Source organism: Tubulanus polymorphus, chromosome 3 (genome assembly GCF_964204645.1).
Source record: "Tubulanus polymorphus chromosome 3, tnTubPoly1.2, whole genome shotgun sequence".
Lineage (NCBI taxonomy): Eukaryota > Metazoa > Nemertea > Palaeonemertea > Tubulaniformes > Tubulanidae > Tubulanus > Tubulanus polymorphus.
The window spans coordinates 21625348-21650925 of NC_134027.1; the positions used below are offsets into that span (position 1 = coordinate 21625348).

The 25578-nt window shown below is 38.7% G+C and overlaps 2 protein-coding genes and 1 long non-coding RNA gene across 3 annotated transcripts; 2 read left to right on the forward strand and 1 right to left on the reverse strand.

Annotated features, from left to right (window-relative positions):
- Positions 1 to 5891: 5891 nt before the first annotated feature.
- LOC141902918 (uncharacterized) lies at positions 5892 to 6736 on the forward strand. The gene is made up of 3 exons (XR_012618978.1): positions 5892 to 6194; positions 6292 to 6327; positions 6705 to 6736. It is a non-coding gene; the product is annotated as an uncharacterized LOC141902918 (long non-coding RNA).
- Positions 6737 to 14537: 7801 nt separating this feature from the next.
- Positions 14538 to 16443, forward strand: LOC141902155 (uncharacterized). Its single transcript, XM_074789795.1, has one exon. It carries the CDS (start codon positions 14772 to 14774, stop codon positions 16134 to 16136), a length of 1365 nt encoding a protein of 454 aa, XP_074645896.1. The 5' UTR covers positions 14538 to 14771; the 3' UTR covers positions 16137 to 16443.
- A 4166-nt stretch (positions 16444 to 20609) lies between these two features.
- On the reverse strand, positions 20610 to 22115 carry LOC141902182 (uncharacterized). The gene is made up of 3 exons (XM_074789821.1): positions 22073 to 22115; positions 21876 to 21991; positions 20610 to 20861 (listed from the first exon to the last, which is right to left on the reverse strand). Exons 1-3 carry the CDS (start codon positions 22113 to 22115, stop codon positions 20610 to 20612), a joined length of 411 nt encoding a protein of 136 aa, XP_074645922.1.
- Positions 22116 to 25578: the final 3463 nt, after the last annotated feature.

Genomic DNA, 25578 nt, shown 5'->3' on the forward strand with positions numbered 1-25578 from the left:
GAGAATTAGGCCTAAGGAAAGATGAGAATTTGTTAAGATTGGACATTATATTCTCATTCACATTACATTTCACATTGTAAATGCACATGTTTAGATATAACATGTTTCTAGGTAATAGAAATGTAGAAGTGAATCAGCAATTCATAGCGAAAGAAAGAACAAAATTGGACGCAATAATCTAACACTAGATGATACGTAGATACTACATACTAGATTATTGGACAGCAACTGTAAAGTGGATAAACTAAAAGTATTTATTTCCGCATCACAGGGAACTTATTTTGAGATAAAAACATTATAATTTATGGTTTGTTTTTTTTATTTATTGCTTTGCAACATCAGATGCGGTAATGAACAAAAAGGAATTCAAGAAACAGATAAACATGACGTTCGGTCATCTTTCGATATCTCTGAGTGACCACAAGTTGGCAAGATTTCAGTACATCAAACGGGCTTCTGTCGGTATACAAAAGAAAGATACAGCGCCAGTGGTCGGGAAGTTCAGGGAGATATGGACTCTCAGCAAAAACACATCTTTTGACCAAAAAGGCAACCATTATCAAAACCACTCAAGAATGTATGGGTGTCAAATGTTCATGAGGGCCCGGGAATTGCAAAGAATGAAATCATGCCAGATGAATGGGCGACCACGGTTGGAACCACTGAAGAACCTGATAGAACTGCTCGATGATGTGATGGAGCATAACTTCCCATCAACTATGTTCGCCATCAGTGCTGGTATTATGTCTGTTCATTATGAAAGTATTGTCCATCATTACAGCGGGTGACTGATTACTATTTCCTCTGGCCCACCAGGCACATGTATAGCTCTCAGCCTTAAAGCGTTGTTAGGGCTAATGAGAAGAGAAGGCCATCTTTATACACCTGGTACGAAGGACAAATTCCTCCAAATTCTTGGCCAAAGTTATATGCCACTAGTTTTAGATGATCCTAACTTATCAAAAGAATTGGACAAATCAACCATAGACTTATACAATGGGAGTAAAAATTGCACGTCGAGTCGGGGAATCTAATGATTCTCCTTCCTTCATTTTAAGTGAATATAATTCCGATTGTAAAACCCATTCCATGTCTTTACCACTGAACTTTTCTTTAAACAATTTAAAAACATTTTCTAAATTAACATCTGTGGCATTTCCTTGTTCGTCCTTTTTTTGGTCTTTCAACTCATAAAAATAATTTCTAACTCTTCCGCTTAAGCACATCGGAAAAGCCGCTACAGCCTTCGTCTTCGTCTGAGTTACCCGAAAATGTGTCATCTGGTTTGAACGGTAGCTTGTCAGAAATAAAACCAATTCTTCTTGTACCTAGATACTAGAAATTGTGGTTGACGGATCCGTTATTCAACTTATGGAAGACGAAAGTAATAAGTCTAAAAACTAACTCTGATAATGCCAGAGGTAGAAATGGTAGGTGAAAATGTGCAGAGAATTAGGCCTAAGGAAAGATGAGAATTTGTTAAAATTGGACATTATATTCTCATTCACATTAGATTTCACATTGTAAATGCACATGTTTAGATATAACATGTTTCTAGGTAATAGAAATTTAGAAGTGAATCAGCAATTCATAGCGAAAGAAAGAACAAAATTGGACGCAATAATCTAACACTAGATGATACATAGATACTACATACTAGATTATTGGACAGCAACTGTAAAGTTGTTAAACTAAAAGTATTTATTTCCGCATCACAGGGAACTTATTTTGAGATAAAAACATTATAATTTATGGTTTGTTTTTTTTATTTATTGCTTTGCAACATCAGATGCGGTAATGAACAAATAGGAATTCAAGAAACAGATAAACATGACGTTCGGTCATCTTTCGATATCTCTGAGTGACCACAAGTTGGCAAGATTTCAGTACATCAAACGGGCTTCTGTCGGTATACAAAAGAAAGATACAGCGCCAGTGGTCAAGAAGTTCAGGGAGATATGGACTCTCGACAAAAACACATCTTTTGACCAAAAAGGCAACTATTATCAAAACCACTCAAGAATGTATGGGTGTCAAATGTTCATGAGGGCCCGGGAATTGCAAAGAATGAAATCATGCCAGATGAATGGACGGCCAGGGTTGGAAGCGCTGAAGAACCTGATAGAACTTCTCGATGATGTGATGGAGCATAACTTCCCATCAACTGTGTTCGCCATCAGTGCTGGTATTATGTCTGTTCATTATGAAAGTATTGTCCATCATTACAGCGGGTGCCCGATCACAATGTGCTTTGGCCCACCAGGCACATGTATAGCTCTCAGCCTTAAAGCGTTGTTAGGGCTAATGAGAAGAGAAGGCCATCTTTATACACGTGGTACGAAGGGCAAATTCCTCCAAATTCTTGGCCAAAGTTATATGCCACTAGTTTTAGATGATCCTAACTTATCAAAAGAATTGGCCAAATTAACCCATAGACTTATACAATGGTAGCAAACCTGCCTGGCTTCTGAGAACCCTCCCAACACACACCACATACTAATTGATTGGAATCTTTTCAGAAGAAATGGATACCAAAGCCCTGGCGCAACAGTCCACCAATGAAAACCAGTTCGGACCAAGAGTTCTTTTTAAGACTGTCAGGTGTTTGGACCAAGAGTTCTTTTCAAGACTGTCAGGTTGGAGATGGTATTCTACAATGGATCTAAAAACTGGCTTTTATCAAATCAATCAAAGAATCAGATTGTGTGTCCTTAAGGATCATATCAGTATGTAAGGATGGCACAGGGACACACTAATTCTCCAGCAACTTTTCAGAAATTAATTGAGATATATCCGCGCTCCGCCAACTTACGTCAAGTATTGGCATTTCTATATACTTAAATCTTTTATTCGAAGACACTAAATGAGCATCTAGATAAGACTTTTTCGCATGTACTCTAATATGGCCTTAAACTCAGTTTAGACGAATGTCAGTTTTTTAGAAGTCAGTGTCGTATTTAGGTCATGTGCTTAGTGAGAAGTGTATAAAAGTACATGTCCTAAAATGATCGAAGCGGTAGACGTGGCCCGTCGCTCATCATCAAAAAGGTAAAGATGTGGCTTTGTTTTGCATCATACTATCAGAGAATTATTGATTCTCCTTTGCAAGCACTAATAAAAGGTTGTCATTGACTAATCATCGTCATTGTTAGGTAATCCTGTTAACATTGTTGCAAAAAATCTAAAAGCCAACATCAATACTGTAGATTCAGTGAAGTGGCAAACACTTTTAGAGTAGCATTTTGAGGAAGGAAATGATAGTAGAGATAGCTTTTTCAATACTGTTTACATTGATTGGAGGCAGACTATATATCATTTCTGAACACTTTAAAATCGATGACATGTATACTAAGCATAGCGGTAGACATGCATGCAAGGTAAGCAGGAGTGAATTTAAATTCAAGTTATGGTGTCCTCGTCGTAGTCAGGGTAGACATTCTACGAAGGCAGTATTGTACGAGTTTGACGAAAGGAACGAGGCAAGATGTGAAGTAGCTAGGTTATCAGGACACGGGAACAGACACCATAAGAGCTGCCGAGTACGTGGCACTTCTATGTTGATGAACGGGACCTCAGCATGTATATCAGAGAATTATCAACCTTGTAATATAGATATCCAAAATCTCGAATTGTTGAAATAGGCAGAAAAAAAAGTTAACCTTGCAATATAGATATCCAAAATCTAGATGTATTAAAATAGGCAGATGAAAAAAGCTAACCTTGTAATATAGATATACCAGATATCCAGATGTATAAACTATTAATCAGGAGCAGCTGAGACAATGCATATCTTATAAACACTTATTCAGGAGCAGCACAGACAATGCGTATCTTATAAACACTTATTCAGGAGCAGCAGAGACAATGCGTATCGTATAAACACTTATTCAGCAGCAGCAGAGACAATGTGTATCTTATAAACACTTATTCAAATAGGCAGAAAAAAGTTAACCTTGTAATATAGATATCCAAATCTAGATGTATGCAAATAGGCAGACAAAAAATTAACCTTGTAATATAGATATCCAAAATCGAGATGTATTCAAATAGGCAGAAAAAAAGTTAACCTTGTAATATAGATATCTAAAATCAACAAAACAACCGAAGCCATGTCTGCCTGCAAATGCGATAAAAAATGCATATTTGGTTGTGATATCACTGTCCAGTCCAACAAATCCGATCCACATAAAATAATTGTAAAGGAGAACAAATAATTCATTTTTGTGGAGACAAAAACTGCAGAAACTTTGATGAAATTGCATGGTGGGCTGACTGACTTCACCCTAGCATCATCTCGTAGTTTTTGAAACCAACATCAAGGGTTGATGGAGTAGCCATTTCTGATGGTTGCTCAGCTGTGATGAAGGTCCTAAGGCCACGTGAGACACGCCGTATCTGCTTCACTGTTCAGGATACAAGGGATAAATTCAATAAAATACCATGTGTCCACGCAATTGAATAACTTTTGGCATGGTTTTATGTTGTCATGACAAGCAGATGCATTCACCAATTTTTGCAAAGTCAGCTTGCAATCATTATTGCTTGGATTGTCGATAATTAACATGTGTATTAACTTAAGCTGATTCATCTTATCCTACCACACGATTCAATATGTCCGGAAACCATTTATTACTAAACGGAAACACCATGTAAGAGTTGGTGTACGTGGGTTAACCACAATCTATAGCCACTGCACATGCGCATATAATGTTAATCTGACTTTTTGGTGTGAAATAATCTTTAGTATTAGTTTGCAATTCAAGCGTTCGGATTGTGTTGATCTACTCTCAGGCTGACTCTGATCCTTTTCTACTTAAGGCGTATTTTTTAATGAGGTAGATAGCATTATAGTCTTTGGAGTAGGATATTTTCCGGGATCCATCAATTTCAATCAGTATTCAGCGGGATCATCAATTTCAATCAGTATTCAGCGGGATCAATCATTATTCACAATCTTGAGTGGGAAACTGTTGTTCTCTTTTTGGGATGAGTTATTGCCGTATTCTCAGAACCCAATGGTTGGGATGCAGGTATGCAGTATCAGCTGATTATCCTTTTTTGGCATGGTACTATGTTTTGTATCAGTACATTTCAGTAACTCTATTTCTGAGTGCTACTTAGATTTCTCCGAATTTCAAGGGCATGTGACATCCTGTTAGAGTGGGGCGAGGGAGTTGTTTTCTGGATCTTGCAACGGCAGCAGGGGTTGCCACACAGCTTCCCGTAATTCTAGTTTTATTCCCATTAAAGGATTAAATGATTCTTTATCGCTGTAAAACAAGTCATTGAAGCTTTGAGGAACATAATGGGGCAAAACTTCTATGCTGCCCTGTTAGTGATGTGCCGGGGTATTTTGGGCACCCATTACAGCTCTGTTGATGACTTTGGTGGGTATTGGATTACCATACGGATGGACCCCCTGGCACCGGGAAAACCCTTAGCGTAAGGTTTTTTCTAATCGCTCGTTGGTCGTGCTGAGAAATTTTACAGCCGGGGCACAAAAGAAAAACTTTTGGAATTGTTGTCTCAGAAGGAAATTCTGATCGTATTGGACGACCCTTAACTCACAAAGGAGCTAGGTGAGATGAACGTTGATCTTTTTAACAGGCCACAGAATTGTACGTTATCGAGAGGTGTGCAGCAACCGAAAACAATGCTTGTAGTTGCGAGTAATTTTGGAATCAGCAGAGAAACGAAGGTAAGACATGTCGCTGAATGGTATCTTTTCCCCGGGAGTGAAGGACCTGGGGTCGCTGAAAGCTTGCTTGCTGTGGGATCTGAAAACCAGCTCAAGTAAACTTATTTTAAAAAAGTCATTGAAGCTTTGAGGAACATATTGGGGCAAAACTTCTACGTTTCCCTGTTAGTGATGTGCTGGGGTATTTTGGGCACCCATTACAGCTCTGTTGATGGGTTTGGTGGGTGTCCAATTACCATAGCGGATGGGCCCCCTGGCAACGGGAAAACCTTAAGCAAAAGATTTTTCTTATCGCTCGTTGGTCGTGCTGAGAAATTCTACAGCCGGGTACGAAGGAGAAGCTTCTAAAATTGAAATTCCAATCGTCCTAGATCACCCAAAACCAACCAAAGAATTAGACGAGATGATTGTTCAATTGCATGATGTCAAGAGGAATTCAACCACCCAAAACAACACTTGTTGTTGCCAGTCATTTTAGATTTAGTGGAAAGAGAAGGTAAGAAATATATCACTGAATGGTCTGATGGGTGCAATTCGAATTCCCTTAATAGCAATATTTTAATTTGTTCAAGATAAATTTTTGTTTTTTTCAGTTATTGATATCACCAACCAAAACTTGGGAAATCCTGGTGAGTTTGCGGGAACCATGAGGGATCCCAAGCCACTTCCTTGGACTATCCCAGAAAATCTGAAGGAACCATTGTGGGACTTACTCCCCAAGACAACTCTAGTCCGTTGTACCCCATTGCGGATGATACCTCAGAAGTTTCATCCATTTTGGGCTATGGAACTTGAAGAATTTGAAAATGTAGCATAGCTTTTTTTCTGGAAAACCCTAAGCGTAAGGTTTTTTCCTATCGCTCGTTGGTTGTTCTGAGAAATTCTACAGCCGGGGCACAAAAGAAAAACTTTTGGAATTGTTGTCGTAGAAGGAAATTCTGATCGTATTGGACGACCCTAAACTCACAAAGGAGCTAGGTGAGATGAACGTTGATCTTTTTAACAGGCCACAGAATTGTACGTTATCGAGAGGTGTGCAGCAACCGAAAACAATGCTTGTAGTTGTGAGTGATTTTGGAATCAGCGGAGAAACGAAGGTAAGACATGTCGCTGAATGGTCTGATTGCTGCTAAAATGATAAATTTAATATCTTTTGGAGCTGGAACCATAAGCTCTGCATCATTATTTGATTTAGTAGTTTCATTCTGAAAAGTTCGTGATTCATGTTTCATCGCTCATGTATGGAGCCTGATAAGGAGCATCGAGATATTTCTTGATAAAAAAATGATTAAAAAAAAACTAGATTTCCATCGAAAAACAATTAAATGAAAATAGTTTGATATGAAAAAGAAGTAGTGGATATTGATAAAAAATTAGCATTGAATAAAAAATTCGCTCTAAAAATCTTGAAAATTAATTCATTTTTCATAGGGGAATTATTTCACTTATGAATATTTGGATTGACCATTTCATTTTGATGAAAAAATTATTTTCTGCCAAGAAATATCTTATGGCACTTGATCAGCCACTACTCGTGAGCTATCATCATGTACTGGAACATTAAAGTACTTTTTTTAGAAACCAATTGTATCTACTTCATGGATCTATCTCATTCAGATATTATTCAGAGCGATCATAATTCCATTCGAGGAGCCTGCTCTATTGCCGAATGAGGCATTCGACTGCCTCGAGGTGTTTGACAATGCCTCCTCGTACATAGGTAGGTTTTTAAAAGAAAATTAGTCGTATTGGACGACCCTTAACTCACAAAGGAGCTAGGTGAAATGAACGTTGATCTTTTTAACAGGCCACAGAATTGTACGTTATCGAGAGGTGTGCAGCAACCGAAAACAATGCTTGTAGTTGCGAGCAATTTTGGAATCAGCGGAGAAACGAAGGTAAGACATGTCGCTAAATTTGATTTCGAATTGTTCAAATTCGAGAATCAAAAGTATTTAAACGGATTGATTTACGGGAAATTATGGTGACATTCCGGAATTGGATTTAAGCTACTTTTATTTTGCCGATGTATGTGGATTGGTGAGCAATGTGGTTTGGTTTGGTTTATTTCTTGTGTATTGGCTGTTGAGAATGATTTGGTAACTTGGTAATCGTGATGCAGATGGAAAATTTGAAAGAGAATTTATTGTGTTAAGTGAAAAAAAAAAACAAACTGACTGACATTAACGAATTTGGATGAAGTGGGTGTAAAGAAACTGTGTTAAATTAACATTAATTGGACATTAAGTTATCATTGATTGGTGTAAATTCGGTACGGACAACCAACTAGCAAGTCGTATGATAAAATCTTTTTAGGAAAACTACTTAATACATATGAGTAATAAGTCAGTGAGCTCACTTAATTGAATTTAGGCAATATTTGGTCTGATTAATATTAATTATATTATCTTGTAACTGTATATTCATTTTATAGAAAATATAATTGTACTATTTTTATATGAATAGTTCTGCGTTTAGTCAAGTTCAGTTCATGTATTTCTTTCTGACATTTGTTCCCAAACCCACCGTGGCAATTTCGGTTTTCTTTTAATCCTGTGTAGCAAGTGGGTATTTTTAGGTGTTTTGCAAATTGAAAAAATACATACAAAATTTTAAGAAAACACGTGATTTCGTATCTTGGTGCGTCGCTTAAATTCAAGAGTACACCCACAATCGTCAAGGTGGAGGGAATTCCGGCTAACTGCCCGCATGCAGTTGTGAATAAAGTTTTTGAGCCATATGGCTAAATCATAACCGACTCATACCATCCGACAATCGGCAAAACTGATTTTCGAAACTGAGAGAAGCAGTTTTAGAGATCATACTGATATCTCCGATACAAAGGAACCCAAAATACGCTCAGGTGTCTGTACCATTCTTACTGACGGTCTATCAATACGTATAGCACTGTCCGTTTGATTGAGATACATTCACAGACCTAACTATGCACTGTATATTAGAAACACAAAACTGCTCCCAGTGTAAAAAATTTAGGCAAATTCAGCACCAGATGTGAAGTACCAGCTGCACACCCCTTGATGAAACAGAATTTGTCCGCCAAATGCTGACTACATATATCACCATCTAATCAAGTGTACACTTGCTAACCCAGCAATGCAATAGGTCAGCGTCATAATTCCAATCGGTGTCAAATGAAATCAAGCTTTTGATGCCCATAAAATTGTCTGTGTCCTCCCGCTCAAAGCGAGGCCTATGAAATTTTTAGGGTAGCATAAGCAAAAGCTTGTTTGGAATGTCGACTGAAGACGAAGTAAATGAGATACGGGGCCACATTCAGAAACTTGAAAACTTTGCCAAATTGACACAAAATGAACTTACTCGACAAGGTAACGAAATGTCTTCGTTCATGAATCTTACCTCGGCTCGCTTCAAATAGTCATGGTAGCCATTGGAAATAATGATAATCTAATATCAAATCTCCAGACCAATGTTGTGAAACTCTCAGTTATCTTTGTGAAACTTGACACGAATTTCAGTCATCGAATACATCAATGACGTAATTACTAAACCAACAGAAGCACGTAAACTGGGACAAACTGAATCCGGAGAAAACTCAACAGAAGACAAAAGAAGAACACGACAAGCAATATAAGGCCATCGAACTACCGTATGCGGAGGGTGACTAAGTTTGGCTCCATAATTCAAGAAACATTGAGGGCCTAGCGAAGAAACTCCTACACCCGTATCGTGGTCCATACATCGTCACCAAGAAGTTATCACCTGTTAACTATATACTCAAAACATAGGCAAGATGAGTATCGCGAGCCCCAGTCCATGCAAACAGAACAAAGATCTATATTCATCCAAGACAGATCCCTAGATCTGTCAGATGATGACGACGGTGCGCAAACAAATCAAATTGGTGAGGTAGACCAGACCTTCCCCGACAACGCCCAGACTGATCACAGAGAGAATGACGAAAGCTATTCCGTTGAGGTATTGTCGAAATCACGGAAGCGAAGTAATAAACGGCAATATTTAGTCAAGTGGCTCAGTTAGATTAATTAGTACATCTGAGCTGGAACCCTAAGTCATGCGTATGTTCTTTCTCTGTAGATATCTATGATTATAAATTGTGTGACTTATATCAGGGTGACACTTGGCCAGGAATCTCACAGGTGCAGTACGAGAGAATTAGAAGTGATGTCTTAAACTGCAATTCCAAGATGACCAAAAACTCACCAAAGAATTGGACAACTGCTGAATTGAACATTGTCAACAGGAGTTCAACAACCAAAAAAATTGCTAGTAATTTTGGAGTTAGTGGAGTAGGAAGGTAAAAAATATGTCGCTGATTGGTCTTATCTTAAGTTTGTTTAAGATTATTTTTCTGTTTTTTCAGTTATTGATATCACCAACCAAAGCTTGGGAAATCCTGAAGAGTTTGCAGGAACCATGTGGGATCCCAAGCCACTTCCTTGGACTATCCTAGAAAATCTGAATGAACCATGAATTGATTTGGTGCAGATGGAAAGAAGTAGAGAGTGATGGAACTACCGCTAGATGTGTGTAGTGTCCATGACGTGTTCAGTAAATTCTTGTGGTTAGGTGCGATACGGAACAAGACATTGAAAACAGTTGCTGAAGTTTCCGAAAAGGATATTCTGTGAGTTTGGTAATCCACAAACCGACCACTGAATCGAATTTTAAGGGGAATTTGATACGTTTTAGTTCGCTAAGGCGTCCCCAATCTCAAGGAAAAGAAATGATCAAGTTTTGATTTAAAAATTGGGGAATTGTTTTTGTATTAAATATTTCAACAATGTTTTTACCTTTCTTTACTGTGGAAAGATCACAATGGGAGTTGGAAAAAGATATAACGCTTTCTTCATTGGAGAGATGACAACACAAACTGGGTCGCACATATTCCTGAGCTTTAAAGAATAACTTTTTTCTGCACTATTAGTGTTTTGTGGAGGTATTTTGGGATCCCACTACAACTCTGTTGTTAATGAGTTTGGTGGGAGTCCATACCAGATGTCCATAAACCAAAAGAGTTGGACCCCTGGCACTGGGAAAACCTAAAACATTAGGTTTTATCATTAGGTATGAAGAAGCTACTAAAATTACTGTCTAAAGCCGAAATTCCAATCATCCTAGATGACCCAAAACTCACAAAGAATTGGACGAGATGATTGCTGAATTGTAAATGGTCAAGAGGAATCCAACGACCCAAAACAACACTGGTGGTGTTAGTGGTTAATATGGAATACTAGAGATTTTGCCTAGTAATGGGGATGATGCGGTTAAGTGTTGTGATGGATAGGAATTTGTGCGCCAATGGTGTGTATATGGTACATTGGTAATTCAAGTCACTTGGAGCATAGGAAAGTGGTGGGTTTTTCATAATGTGTGGTTTGGAATTGCAGGATATTGATAGTGGTTGCAGAGAGTGGGAAGGAATATGTGTGTAGTGGTAGTGTAAGTATGACAGAGGAGGATATATTGGGATGTGTGCCATCGAAATTGATGGTAATTATAGAAAACCGTAACTTCGTTTGAGATGAACGGCCATACTTAAATTCTTTTCAACGAACTTAGAAGTCCAAGTTGGCAATGTTGAGCCACTTTTTGAAGTAAGTGTTCATTGCATTTTAAATGAACATGTGTTGTTTAACAATTCCCACTAGTCATGAAGTCATATTTGTCATACCTTAGTTATTTTCATTACAGATGCAAGGTGAACTTTTTGAGGATCATGGGCTGAAAAGCTCCTTGAATAAAATATGAGCTCTGAAATGGCTACTATTGAAGCGAAATGCTCCTGTCGTTCTACTAACCATCTGAGTGAAAATTTAGTTAACAGCAGCACCGGTACAGTTATTGGCTTCAAAGACGCTTTAGTAGTAAGTACATTGGGTAGAGATGAAAAGGTAAAATTTTTTAGGCATATAAGTTCATATTGTCTTGAGTTTGGATATCAATCAACATCTATCAACTCAAAACATAGCAGCTAGCTTCCCAATGAATCTTCATCAAACATCTTTTTCAGTGAACGATCCAACAAATCTTCGACAATGACTTCTTGTATCCAATACCCAATGCACTTGGGATTTGCAGTCACAAAACATAGGTCACAAGGTATGACATGTGATCATTGGTTGGGAAAAGGTAAGAAATTTGTTTCTGTCATAATTCCCCAGCCAGAAACTTTTAATAGTTATAGTTTTACGAGAACATGAAGCCGGTCACCGAAGTCCCAATAGATTGCTGCTCAAATCCTGTAGTGTAACCAGTAACAGACAGTTGTGATATGTGAGTTATTCCTGAGGAATTCAGCGATAACCAAATTGGAAGAAGACTTTACCAAGGAAGAATCTGATAATTACGCTACAGCCGCAACGACTTCAGTAATGTATGATTTACCGGATGATTTGATTTCCGATGAACTTATATCAAAAGCGAAATACCAGGAGCCAAAAGGGTTTTTGGAGTGTTATCTAGTGTACTTCAATTTGGGCAGATAAGATAAAAGAAAACTGATCGCTACTAAGTGGTCGTAACTGTTGAACATCGGAGGGAAGAAACGCAAATTAAGGGTATCACAGGCGGCTTTTTCGGCATGGCAACAGTACAAGAAATTGCATTCGTGGCAGCAATGAGAAGCATGTACTGGTATATTCGCCATGATATTCCACGTACCACCACTCATAAGTCTAGATGCCCCCAATGTTGAGACCAATACGAGTTACACATCAGAAAGGACAATGACGGGAATGGTTTTCACCATAGTAGGTGAAATCGTCAGTCATTTCAATCGACGGATTTACATTTTAGACATTTATTCACCCCTTTATTTCATTCAGGTCAGGCAATAGGAAATGATCAACTGGCAGCGATAAAAAAAATCCTGAGTTTGTGCCAGGGTGTTAATGAAGCTATGCACTACTAAAACGACCATGACCTTGATATACGAAAGGTTGCGGGATTCAACGGCGACAGGGCGAGCATTAGACAGCAGTTATGGTGTTGCTGCATTGATGAAGCGTGCAAGTACTGATGTGGATACCAAAAACTGAGCTTAAAACTGGATATACAGGCAGGAAATTCATAGAAATCGGAGAAATCACTAGTTTATTGCGTGTTTACGAGGCTATGAATGTAGAACCTGGGCAGTTCATCAAATTTAGCACTCACACTTGAAGGACGACAACTTTATGTCAATATGTGAATCTGTGCCAAGTGAAAAAATTATGATCAAATTTTGTAAATATCTACTCGGAGTGGGTAAAAATACTAATATTGCAGCAGTAGGCGGGGAACTGGGACAATACCCAATCATTGTTATTTCTCTACGTCATTGTATTAAATACTGGCTACACATCAACTCGCTGACCAATAGGAGTCTAGTTAAAATTGCATACCTTGAATGTTATCTCCTAAGGTTTCTGGCTGGGCTGCTTACATGCAGAAACTATTATGTAAACTTGATCTTGCTAGTGTCTGGGAAAAGCATGGTACTAATTCCCGTGCAAGGACCGTCTTCAGGGCCAAAAAGGCACTCGAAGATGCATACTCTAAATGCTGGTATAACTATGTTAAGAGGCAAGATGCAAGCTCTAAACTTAGAACTTACAAAATTTTCAAAAAATCTTTCAGCTTAGAGAATTATTTTCTTTTTGATGCCTCTTACTATGTACGAAATACATTTACGAAGCTACGAGTCAGTAACCATTAACTTAGAATTGAAACTGACCGTCACACTAGACCATGCGTTCCTGCTAATGAAAGACTATGCAAAACGTGTGATTCTAGCATATCAGTCGAAGATGAGGAACATTTCCTTCTTCATTGCCCAGTGTATAATATCAGGCGATCTAAACTATACATGGACCTTGCCAGATTTTCAACATTTGATTTTAATCTTAACTGTTATTCGGACAAAATGGCCTTTTCTATTAGGCAGTAACGACCGTGAAATCATGAAGTATATTCAACAGTTTATTTCTGACTGTTTTTGTATTAGGAACTTTAAATTGTTTGGTGTACTACCGAAATAATGCCATAATTTCTCCACTGCATACAGTCAGTAACCTAAGCTGCAAACATATTTTTACTACAGCTGCATACAAATTAATTTGACCTTCGAACTCATCAGGGGGCTATTTATTACGAGTTTCATTCATTGTTTATCTGTTAATCTGTGGATGGAAACGCTAACAAGTGTGACATCTTCGATATGATGAGTTTCTTTTTTCATCTGTAAATTATTTCCTGAGACGCTGAGTATTATATTTGCAGGTTTGGCAGAAAACTCTTGGACCCCCTTCCAAACTTTCTCATGATATGATTGGATTTTTTATGAGTAAAGGCCAAAACCGCCCCTAGCAACGCCCTTGGTTACCACTTTAGACCCCAATTACTCCTACCATAAGTTAGTGAATTGAATTGAAATTGTGGAGCCATTTAGAAAACTATTACAGCTGCAGATAAACAATAGTTTTAAACACTCAAGGTTATGTGGATCTACTGCAGTGTTACTGGTAGTAGAGTGCTCAATCACAGAAATCTTCAGTTTTCATCAATTTTTTTGCAAAAACTTAGTATAAAAGCGATTCTGCACGGAATATTGATACTATATTTCGTTTCGACTGTTTACGTGGATGGTGTAAAGGCTGTTCAATATGGGGAAACCAAAACAGAAGGGTTGTAAAAGAAAATTCAGAGGTAATCAGCACACCCTACCCCAAGCCGCAGAAGGCGCGGAAACCGAGAACTTTCTGAATTCTTCCGCATCAGGAGCTAAAATTGCTACTGTTCTTGAGAACTATAGTGCTGATATTGATACAAATACCCCTCTAGAACTTACAGAGGGCTATATCATTGTTGATTTGGGCATATTGACTAAAAAATTTCAAGAACTGGTGTCGTGTAAGTGTTGCGGTAAGGACGTGTCATGTTACGTCAATCGTCATAAAAAATCTGGTTTCTGCCAAACGATAGAGATGAAATGTAAAGAATGTGATTGGTTTGATAGCTTCAATTCTAGCAAGAGGACAACAGGAGTTGGGCCAAGAGCTCAGGGTCGTCAAATCTCTGATATCATAGCAGGATGGTCAATGGATTTCGATCTTTTGGTGAAGGCTTGCAGTCGATAGAAAAATTTTGTATGGCGGTGAATATGCCTCCACCCATGACGCCCAAGAACTTTACCAATTTGGTTGATATCATGGCAGATAAATACAACATTGAGGCACGTATCAGTTTAAGTAAAGCTGCAGCTGAAGTAAGAAAAAAAGTAACAGGACTAGCCGATCCAGGTGACGTTACAGTTCAATCAGGGGTCAGCGTAGATGGTGCATGGCAACGTCGTGGCCATGCATCACATAACGGATTCGTCTCTGCCATATCAACTGTGAATAGTAAGGTTTTAGACGTAGAAGTCATGTCTAACTTTTGTGCATCATGTAATAAGATGGAGAGTAAGATGGAATCACGAGAATACATGCGGTGGAAGGTGAAGCATGCTCCACAATGCAACCTGAATCACTCTGGAAGTGCGGGTTCTATGGAATCCAGCGGAGCAGTAAGGATCTTTGGAAGATCTGAGAACCACCACAACATTCAGTATACTGAATATCTAGGCGATGGAGATAGTTCCTCCTTTAAATCCGTTTCGGAAAGTAAGCCATATGGTCCAGTCGAGATTGTGAAAAAGGAATGCATCGGCCACGTGCAAAAACGTATGGGCACTCGCACCCGTGCTTTAGTTAAAAAAAACGCAAAAGTTCGGCTTTCAGATGGCAAAAAAATATCAGGTCGTGGCAGGCTGACTCAAAAGATCCAAGACAAATGCCAAAATTACTATGGCATAGCTATAAGAGAAAATTTGAACGATTTGCCTGCTATGCAAAATGCGATCAAAGCGGGTCTATATCACATTGCCTCGACAGATATGAAACCCCAGCACCATCTATGTCCTAAGGGACCAGAGAGTTGGTGTGGATACAACACTAAAGACCCCAAATTTAAGCATAGATGTGGGCTTCCGGACAGTATTGTTGATCTTCTATTGCCAATCTATGATGACCTGTCAAGTGACGAACTCCTGCAGAAATGTACCCATGGCCGCACACAAAATTCAAATGAATCCTTCAACAAAATGGTATGGGACTACTATCCAAAAACAGTGTATACCAACAGGACTTCCTTTTCACTAGCTGTTGACATGGCTATATGCCAATTTAATGATGGCAATTCATCTGTTTTAAGTTTCTATGAGTCCCTGGGCATAGAACCAGGACTCTTCACGCGGCAACTATGTGCTAAGATTGACAACAGGCGAATTACCAAATCAGTCTTCAGATGCTCTGAAAAAGCTAAACATCAAAGGAAAAGACTCAGAGCTAAGAGGAAAGGCTTAATTGATACTTATGAAGAGAATGAAGGAACCGTTTATGAGTCGGGGGGGTTTTGAGACATCATTGTGTACGTGAATTGTGAAAAATTGTCAATTTCTCAAAATGCCGATTTGACTCGGACTATGGGTACGACTTTTCTGATAATTCGAAAAGTAATTGAGATATTGTAATGAAACTTTGTTTGTATACTCTTTGAATGTACAGCTATTGCCTGAACCTCAAAAATCCAACTTATATTGCTCTGTCTATTCGCAGTGATTGTTAGAATACATAATTAGATGACAAAATTTGTCATTTTCTGGCCGTAACAACTTCAAAAAAATTTTTTTCCCTAAAAGGTCAAAATATTTCAGTTTTTTTAGGTTCAGTCAATAGCCAGATGTGTTCTAGGTCATTCTAAACTGTTTTTATGAGTTTTGAAGCAATATTGTATGTTTTAGGAGAAAAGTCCTAGACTATTCAAGTTTGACCTACTTTCGTGGCTAATTAGCATAAATTTGCATACTTAATTAATTTTTTCCAATTAAATAAAATAACTTCACATAAGCTTTCATATGGTATATAGTTTCAATGGTTTATTGTTATGGCTTGAGATTTCCATTCAGAAGGGTAAGCCTACCTTAAAAAAAAACTTACTTTTTTTGGGTCAAAATTTTAATATTTTGGGCCTGAATTAGAGCCGTTTTTCAGCCGAATGAGACGCCATATTGGTTTCTCCGACTCCACAGTTAAGCTAACTACCGCCAAAAACTGTCTTACGGAACACTCCCACGTATGGAGCGCTCCGGCTACGATCATAGAACGTGACACATGCGACGCGCGCCGATTGAAGCATGTCAACCGCTGTAGCCTGCCCACGCATCGCTTGCTAATTGGCATCGGGATTGGTTAAATAAGAGTTTTATAATATTTTCAGACTGTGACCAGATTCTTAAAAATAGAACATATGTAATATACATTGGAAATATATAAATAAAGGTATATATTTGTATCATCTACCTGTTTATTCTTTTTGTGCAGCAATAAGAGCATTTTATTTTCTAATTTGAATGTATTTTCTTCAACGTACGTAACAAAAATCGGAAGGGTTATTGTTTCCCACGTCAATCAAGAAGGATCAAAGACTTTACATGAGGCAATCCCGGTGCTGGTGGCTGTGAGACTTTTGGTTGGATTTTCTCACGGGTGAATAGTATTATAAGTCGTCATGGGTCTGCTCAATTTGTTCATAACGTCTTATTTCTGCGGGAAGATGGCCCGCGTCCCAGATTTGGCAGAGTTCGACTTTGTTTCGTTGATTCAGATCGGTGCGAATTCTAAGGATGACAGAGAACACACGAGCGGCTGGTGTAGACAGCATGGCCTGCTGGAGAATAATATGGTGTGTCCAAACTGCGGAAGCCAATGCCGAGAACAGGGTGTGGCGCGTTACGTCGACAGAGTGGCTTGGAGGTGTACAGCATGACGATGCAAGCAAGTTTTTAGTATTCATCGCGGGAGTTTTTTCGAGTCACATCTTCACTTGTGGCAGCTGCTGGGGCTCATTTACATCTGGAGCCGAAGTGCTGGTTCAAGCCGTGGCATGAGTGTTGCCGAAACTATGCACGAGCTTGAAATAGTCGGAGCACACCATCGTCGATCGGAATCAGTTCTGCCGCGATGTCCGTGTATCCTACTTCGTTAATCATCCGACACAGCTCGGTGGACCAGGTAGACTGGTAGAAATAGATGAATCACTTTTTGCTCGGCGAAAATATAACCAGGGACGAATCGTTGCGGAGCAGTGGATATTCAGTGGCTACGAGGCAGAGGCGAAACAAGGTTTCCTTGTCCCAGTACCCAGGAGAGATGCTGCCACGCGGTTGCCAATCATACAACGGTGGATTCGTCCCGGCTTCACCATGTGGTCTGATATGTGGCAGGCATATAATTGACAGGCATAGGATTGGCCAGCTGGGGTACCAACACGGTACAGTCAACCATACGGTCAACTTCGTCGATCCAGCCGCAGCCGTAACGACGAACCGTGTGGAGGCAATGTGGCAGCGAGCGAAAGCGAAATTTAAAGCGATGGCTGGCCCGTCAAATCGTGCGATGATACCTGGTTACTTAGCTGAGTTCGACAGATGCGATTCGCGTAAATTCGACAGATACAATTCGCATTCAGCAACCGTCTAAAATTTCGGAACCACAGATCGGCAACTACTACAGATTTTAGACAGCAACAGGAACCACAGCGAACAATTTCGAGGAGTGACAGAGCGATCTTTTTGGAGCAACGCTACCAAAACAAATCAGGTCTAAAGATGGCCCTGATTGGTACAGGAATATTGACAAACTTCAGCTGATCCATCAGTACAACATGTATGGGAGTGTGGACAAATTAGACCAACACATGTGATATTACCGCTACCCCCACAGTGATCAAAGGATACCACGTAATTTATACTATGCTTTAGAAATAGCAATGGTAAATTCAAGAATCGCGTATAACATTGCTTTTCCGGATATAAAGCTTAGTGGCCGGAAGTTTCGATTAGCTGTAATCGAACCACTTTTACGTGTTCTACAACCTAACCAAATTCCTCAGCAGCTTGGTGCGGTTGATGAAAGGCTAACTGGACAACATTTTCCTGGAATCTATGCTGACAAAAAATTTAAACCTGAGTGTATAGTTTGTTCTAATAGTAGAGCAGGGAAGGGAAGCAAACCAGTCATTACTGCGTTCAGTGCAATATTCCAGTGTGTCTTGTTTCTTGCTTTCAGAGATATTATACGCGCCAGAATTATAAAGTTGTTGACTGACTTCATGCATTTATAAAACAGAGTAATCTGTGATTTACAACCAGAAACATGATTTCAACAGAGATGAGAATGCCAACCAACCTATAAAATCTGCAGGTTTTTTTTTTTTGAGTTCCACACGCGAACCAGCAATCGACGCAAGCAACGAATGGGGGTCCTCCCCAAGAAAATTTTAGAAATTAAAAGCCTTTTCCGAGCACTTAGAGCGATCTTGAACCCATGAACGACTATTATATTTTGGAAGGAAATGGCAAGTTCCAATGTGCTACATCTTCATTCGATGAAATGCAGCATCTCATGCATTAAGCCAAGCGCACACGAGCGATTTTTACGTGCAATTTCAGTGCGACTGAGAAATCGCATGGAAATCGCAGCGACTCGTCGCTCGTCTGCGGGGTCATGCGACTGCGACTGATTTCAGTTTTCATCGCAAGCGACCGATCGCACAATATCAAACATGTTTGATATTGTGCGATCGAAAATCGCACGTCGCAGTAGAATCGCTCATCAATCGCTCCGTGTGCGGCAGAATAATTTTTCAGCCAATCAGCGACCACTGTTACATCACGCAGTACTTCCAAGATGGCGACGCCCAGCAGTACCAAAACACCAGCATGGACAGGAGAAATGGGAGATGTTTTAGTAGAGATGTGGCAAGAGAGGCCTTGCCTGTATGATATATCTAGCCCCGAGTACTGCGACCGGGCGAAAAAATTTTCAGCGTTGCAGGATATCGCCTCAGTGCTTGAACTAAGTGGTAAATGATAATATAACAACATTCAATTCCAATTCAATGTTTTATTTGTCATAGGCCTATATAAAATAATTATTAACATGATACATTTGGAGTTGCATTATTCAGTAATTGAATAGGAGTTAAGATTGCAGTAAAAAATTCCATAATGTGGTGAAAAATATTCAGATATGATTTATCCTTAATCTAAAAAATATCTTGACATCTTTATTTCAGTTCCACAAGTAAAAACTAAATTGAGGAGCTTACGCACTCAATATGGTAAAACCATTAAACCCCCAGCCAGTGGAAGTGCTGTTGTAAAACTGACTACTCGACAGAAGTGGCTGCAGACTAGGCTTCAATTTCTGCAAGCTCACATGGGCCTCAGACCAACAACATCGAATATTGAGGTACGATTGAAGAGATTTAAACTATCATCATATTCTCTTGCCATTCTACTGAACCGTGAGGAGATAGGAAATATTCCATCAGAAGTTCACGTTGTTTTTTAGCTGAAGCCGGTGAATTTCTTTCACGGGTACTGGATAGACCAGTAAGATCCTCTCCGTTTCTCCACAAACCATTGGTGATTTGGCCCTGGGCATCTTCGTGATCGACCAAATTGGGCATCATATAATGGGGGGACTGATGCACGATCAAAAAGTTGTGCAGGCAACACGCAGCAAGAACCAAGTCTGTTACAAATTCTGGGCTTAGATTGATGGCACTTAAAAAAACCCTGAACCGATTTGCAAGGATTCCAAATGCATTTTCAACTACTCTTCTTGCTCTGCTAAATCTATAGTTATAAATTTGTGAATCCCTGTTAAGATTCCTATGCGGAAATGGTTTTCCTATATTATTTCGCAAATGGAAAGCATCATCACCAATGATATGATAATGAATAGGGACGTCTTGGCCAGGGAGAATTTCTGGAGGAGGGATATTGAGCAAATCATTTTGTAATGCTTCGTTGAGGGATGACTGGTTAAAGACACCAACACCAGCCACTTCGTCCACACGCTCCCACATCGATGTACAGAAATTGATTATCTGCGTCAACTAAAGCCAGCAATACTACGCTGAAAAAATGTTTGTAATTAAAAAACGTTGAACCAGTACAGTCTGGCTGCCTGATTTGTATGTGTTTGCCATCCAATGCCCCCATACATAAGGGATAATTCCATTTTTCATGAAAATTTTTAGCAACTTGTTTCCATACACCTTCCGATTTGGGGGTCTGAAAATATAGAATACGTTTCATTTTAGTTACAGAGTCAAGAATCGTCAGGTAGCCAGGAAAACAGTTTAAATGTTACTAGTGATCTAGAGGAAATTGAAGAAAGTGACGAGGAGCCGGATGCACCATTAACGAAATCAACGAAAAGACCTCTAGAAACAACCCCTGTCCAGTCTTCACAGCAGAAAAGGAAGATGAGAGATAAAAAGGAGATGGATGTGCTTGCTGGTATCGGAAATTTTCTCGAAAGCCGAAAAAAGTGCCCCTGCGCCTGCTCCTGTACCAGTTTCCGAGGATGAGATTGACACATATTGCAAAAATCTGGCTCATAACTTTCGAAAACTGGATGAAGATGCCTATGCCCACATAAAGCATGAGATTGCAGACATGCTTTATAAAGCACGAAGGGGGACACTTTTGACACCTCCTGCACAGTCGTATTTTGGAAATTGGGATAATGTACGCTACTAACCAGTATTAGTATCATTTGTAGAGTAGTGCTTCCAAAATAATAGTTTTAGTATTTTAGCATAGTCTCATTGCATTTACCGTAAGATTCACTTAATTTGGATCAGCTTAATTTGGATTTTTACTTATTTCAGACTAAAATTTCAGTCCCCTCAGGATTATTTCTATTCGAATGAGAGCACATAATTCGGATTTCATTTAATTCAGACAAAATTTTCTAGTTCCAGGTGATCTGAATTGAGTTCTACTGTATTACCATTATTTAGTCAAATATGCAATAATACAATCAAAACAAAATTTTTATTTTAAATGTTTATATTTTTAGAAAAGCAATACATTATGTAATTAAATTTAGGCAATATTACCATTATTATCGGTCAGTAATATTCAGTAAACCTCGCAGTGAACCGAATGAAGCAAGTTTAATTATTGAATAATACTGACATTGAAAATATTTCCATGATCTCGTACCTATAGTATTCATGCATTTGATAATCATACATATATACTACACATATATACTTTGATCTCGAAAAATACATGTACCTTTAGGTAAGTTCCCTTCAGCATAGAGTATATGGCTTGGCATGTCTCTCTGACGATCGCCGATATAGTGCGTTCACCAACTCTGTGGGCATATGAAATGCTTCTGAATGATTCACCTTAAATTTAGAAGAATGTACATTAGTTTTATATGTTTGAAATTTTTGGTAAAGAATAAATTTCTATTGAATTTAACTGACCTGTTGCCAAGAATCGCTCTTCAGGGGGGATAGGCCTTCTCATGTTTGTAGTGCGTTTTTGTTATCAACGGAGACACCAAGTTCGTAATCATATAAAAAAGATCTTTATTCATTCGAAAATAGCGAAAATCTTAGAAATCTTGGATGACGGATCCGTAATTCAACTCATGGAAGACTACACTAATAAGTCTAAAAACTAACTCTGATAATGCCAGAGGTAGAAATGGTAGGTGAAAATATGCAGAGAATTAGGCCTAAGGAAAGATGAGAATTTGTTAAAATTGGACATTATATTCTCATTCACATTAGATTTCACATTGTAAATGCACATGTTTAGATATAACATGTTTCTAGGTAATTGAAATGTAGAAGTGAATCAGCAGTTCATAGCGAAAGAAAGAACAAAATTGGACGCAATAATCTAACACTAGATGATACGTAGATACTACACACTAGATTATTGGACAGCAACTGTAAAGTGGTTAAACTAAAAGTATTTATTTCAGCATCACAGGGCACTTATTTTGAGATAAAAACATTATAATTTATGGTTTGTTTTTTTTAATTTATTGCTTTGCAACATCAGATGCGGTAATGAACAAAAAGGAATTCATGAAACAGATAAACATGACGTTCGGTCATCTTTCGATATCTCTGAGTGACCAGAAGTTGGCAAGATTTCAGTACATCAAACGCGCTTCTGTCGGTATAGAAAAGAAAGATACAGCGCCAGTGGTCGGGAAGTTCAGGGAGATATGGACTCTCAGCAAAAACACATCTTTTGACCAAAAAGGCAACCATTATCAAAACCACTCAAAGAATGTATGGGTGTCAAATGTTCATGAGGGCCCGGGAATTGCAAAGAATGAAATCATGCCAGATGAATGGACGACCAGGGTTGGAAGCGCTGAAGAACCTGATAGAACTGCTCGATGATGTGATGGAGCATAACTTCCCATCAACTGTGTTCGCCATCAGTGCTGGTATTATGTCTGTTCATTATGAAAGTATTGTCCATCATTACAGCGGGTGCCCGATGACAATGTCCTCTGGCCCACCAGGCACACGTATAGCTCTCAGCCTTAAAGCGTTGTTAGGGCTAATGAGAAGAGAAGGCCATCTTTATACACGTGGTACGAAGGACAAATTCCTCCAAATTCTTGGCCAAAGTTATATGCCACTAGTTTTAGATGATCCTAACTTATCAAAAGAATTGGCTAAATTATCCCATAGACTTATACAATGGTAGTAAACCTGCCTGGCTTCTGAGAACCCTCCCAACACACACCACATACTAATTGATTGGAATAATCTTTTCAGAAGAAATGGATACCAAAGCCCTGGCGCAACAGTCCACCAATGAAAACCAGTTCGGACCAAGAGTTCTTTTTAAGACTGTCAGGTGTTTGGACCAAGAGTTCTTTTCAAGACTGTCAGGTTGGAGATGGTATTCTACAATGGATCTAAAAACTGGCTTTTATCAAATCAATCAAAAAAATCAGATTGTGTGTCCTTAAGGATCATATCAGTATGTAAGGATGGCACAGGGACACACTAATTCTCCAGCAACTTTTCAGAAATTAATTGAGAAATATCCGCGCTCCGCCAACTTACGTCAAGTATTGGCATATTTCTATATACTTAAATCTTTTATACAAAGACACTAAATGAGCATCTAGATAAGACTTTTTCGTATGTACTCTAATATGGCCTTAAACTCAGTTTAGACGAATGTCAGTTTTTTAGATGTCAGTGTCGTATTTAGGTCATGTGATTAGTGAGAAGTGTATAAAAGTACATGTCCTAAAATGATCGAAGCGGTAGACATGGCCCGTCGCTCATCATCAAAAAGGTAAAGATGTGGCTTTGTTTTGCATCATACTATCGGAGATTTATTGATTCTCCTTTGCAAGCACTAATAAAAGGTTGTCATTGACTAATCATTGTCATTGTTAGGGTATCGTGTTAACATAGTTGCAAAAAATCTAAAAGCCAACATCAATACTGTCCATTCAGTGAAGTGGCAAACACTTATAGAGTAGCATTTTGAGGATGGAAATGATTGTAGAGATAGCTTTTCAATACTGTTTACAATGATTGGAGGCAGACTATATATCATTTCTGAACACTTTAAAATCGATGACATGTATACTAAGCATAGCGGTAGACATGCATGCAAGGTAAGCAGGAGTGAATTTAAATTCAAGTAATGGTGTCCTCGTCATAGTCAGGGTAGACATTCTACGAAGGCAGTATTGTACGAGTTTGACGAAAGGAACGAGGCAAGATGTGAAGTAGCTAGGTTATCAGGACACGGGAACAGACACCATAAGAGCTGCCGAGTACGTGGCAGTTCTATGTTGATGAACGGGACCTCAGCATGTATATCAGAGAAATGCATCAACCTTGTAATATAGATTTCCAAAATCTCGAATTGTTGAAATATGCAGAAAAAAAAGTTAACCTTGCAATATAGATATCCAAAATCTAGATGTATTAAAATAGGCAGATGAAAAAAGCTAACCTTGTAATATAGATATACCAGATATCCAGATGTATAAACAATTAATCAGGAGCAGCTGAGACAATGCGTATCTTATAAACACTTATTCAGGAGCAGCAGAGACAATGCATATCGTATAAACACTTATTCAGGAGCAGCAGAGACAATGTGTATCTTATAAACACTTATTCAAATAGGCAGAAAAAAGTTAACCTTGTAATATAGATATCCAAATCTAGATGTATGCAAATAGGCAGACAAAAAATTAACCTTGTAATATAGATATCCAAAATCGAGATGTATTCAAATAGGCAGAAAAAAAGTTAACCTTGTAATATAGATATCTAAAATCAACAAAACAACCGAAGCCATGCCTGCCTGCATATGCGACCATAAAAAATGCATATTTGGTTGTGATATCACTGTCCAGTCCAACAAATCCGATCCACATAAAATAATTGTAAAGGAGAACAAATAATTCATTTTTGTGGAGACAAAAACTGCAGAAACCTTGATGAAATTGCATGGTGGGCTGACTGACTTCACCCTAGCATCATCTCGTAGTTTTTGAAACCAACATCAAGGGTTGATGGAGTAGCCTTTCTGATGGTTGCTCAGCTGTGATGAAGGTCCTAAAGCCACGTGAGACACGCCGTATCTGCTTCACTGTTCAGGATACAAGGGATAAATTCAATAAAATACCATGTGTCCACGCAATTGAATAACTTTTGGCATGGTTTTATGTTGTCATGACAAGCAGATGCATTCACCAATTTTTGCAAAGTCAGCTTGCAATCATTATTGCTTGGATTGTCGATAATTAACATGTGTATTAACTTAAGCTGATTCATCTTATCCTACCACACGATTCAATATGTCCGGAAACCATTTATTACTAAACGGAAACACCATGTAAGAGTTGGTGTACGTGGGTTAACCACAATCTATAGCCACTGCGCATGCGCATATAATGTTAATCTGACTTTTTGTTGTGAAATAATCT

Excerpts from the sequence above, each read along its gene's own strand:
- LOC141902155 (XM_074789795.1), top strand. The coding sequence starts at position 14,772 with ATGGTCAATGGATTTCGATCTTTTGGTGAAGGCTTGCAGTCGATAGAA.
- LOC141902182 (XM_074789821.1), bottom strand. The coding sequence starts at position 22,115 with ATGAGAAGGCCTATCCCCCCTGAAGAGCGATTCTTGGCAACAG. Across the intron at positions 21,992-22,072 it reads AGAGCGATTCTTGGCAACAG|GTGAATCATTCAGAAGCATT; the intron begins GTCAGTTAAATT and ends TCTAAATTTAAG. Across the intron at positions 20,862-21,875 it reads TGAAGGGAACTTACCTAAAG|ACCCCCAAATCGGAAGGTGT; the intron begins GTACATGTATTT and ends CTATATTTTCAG.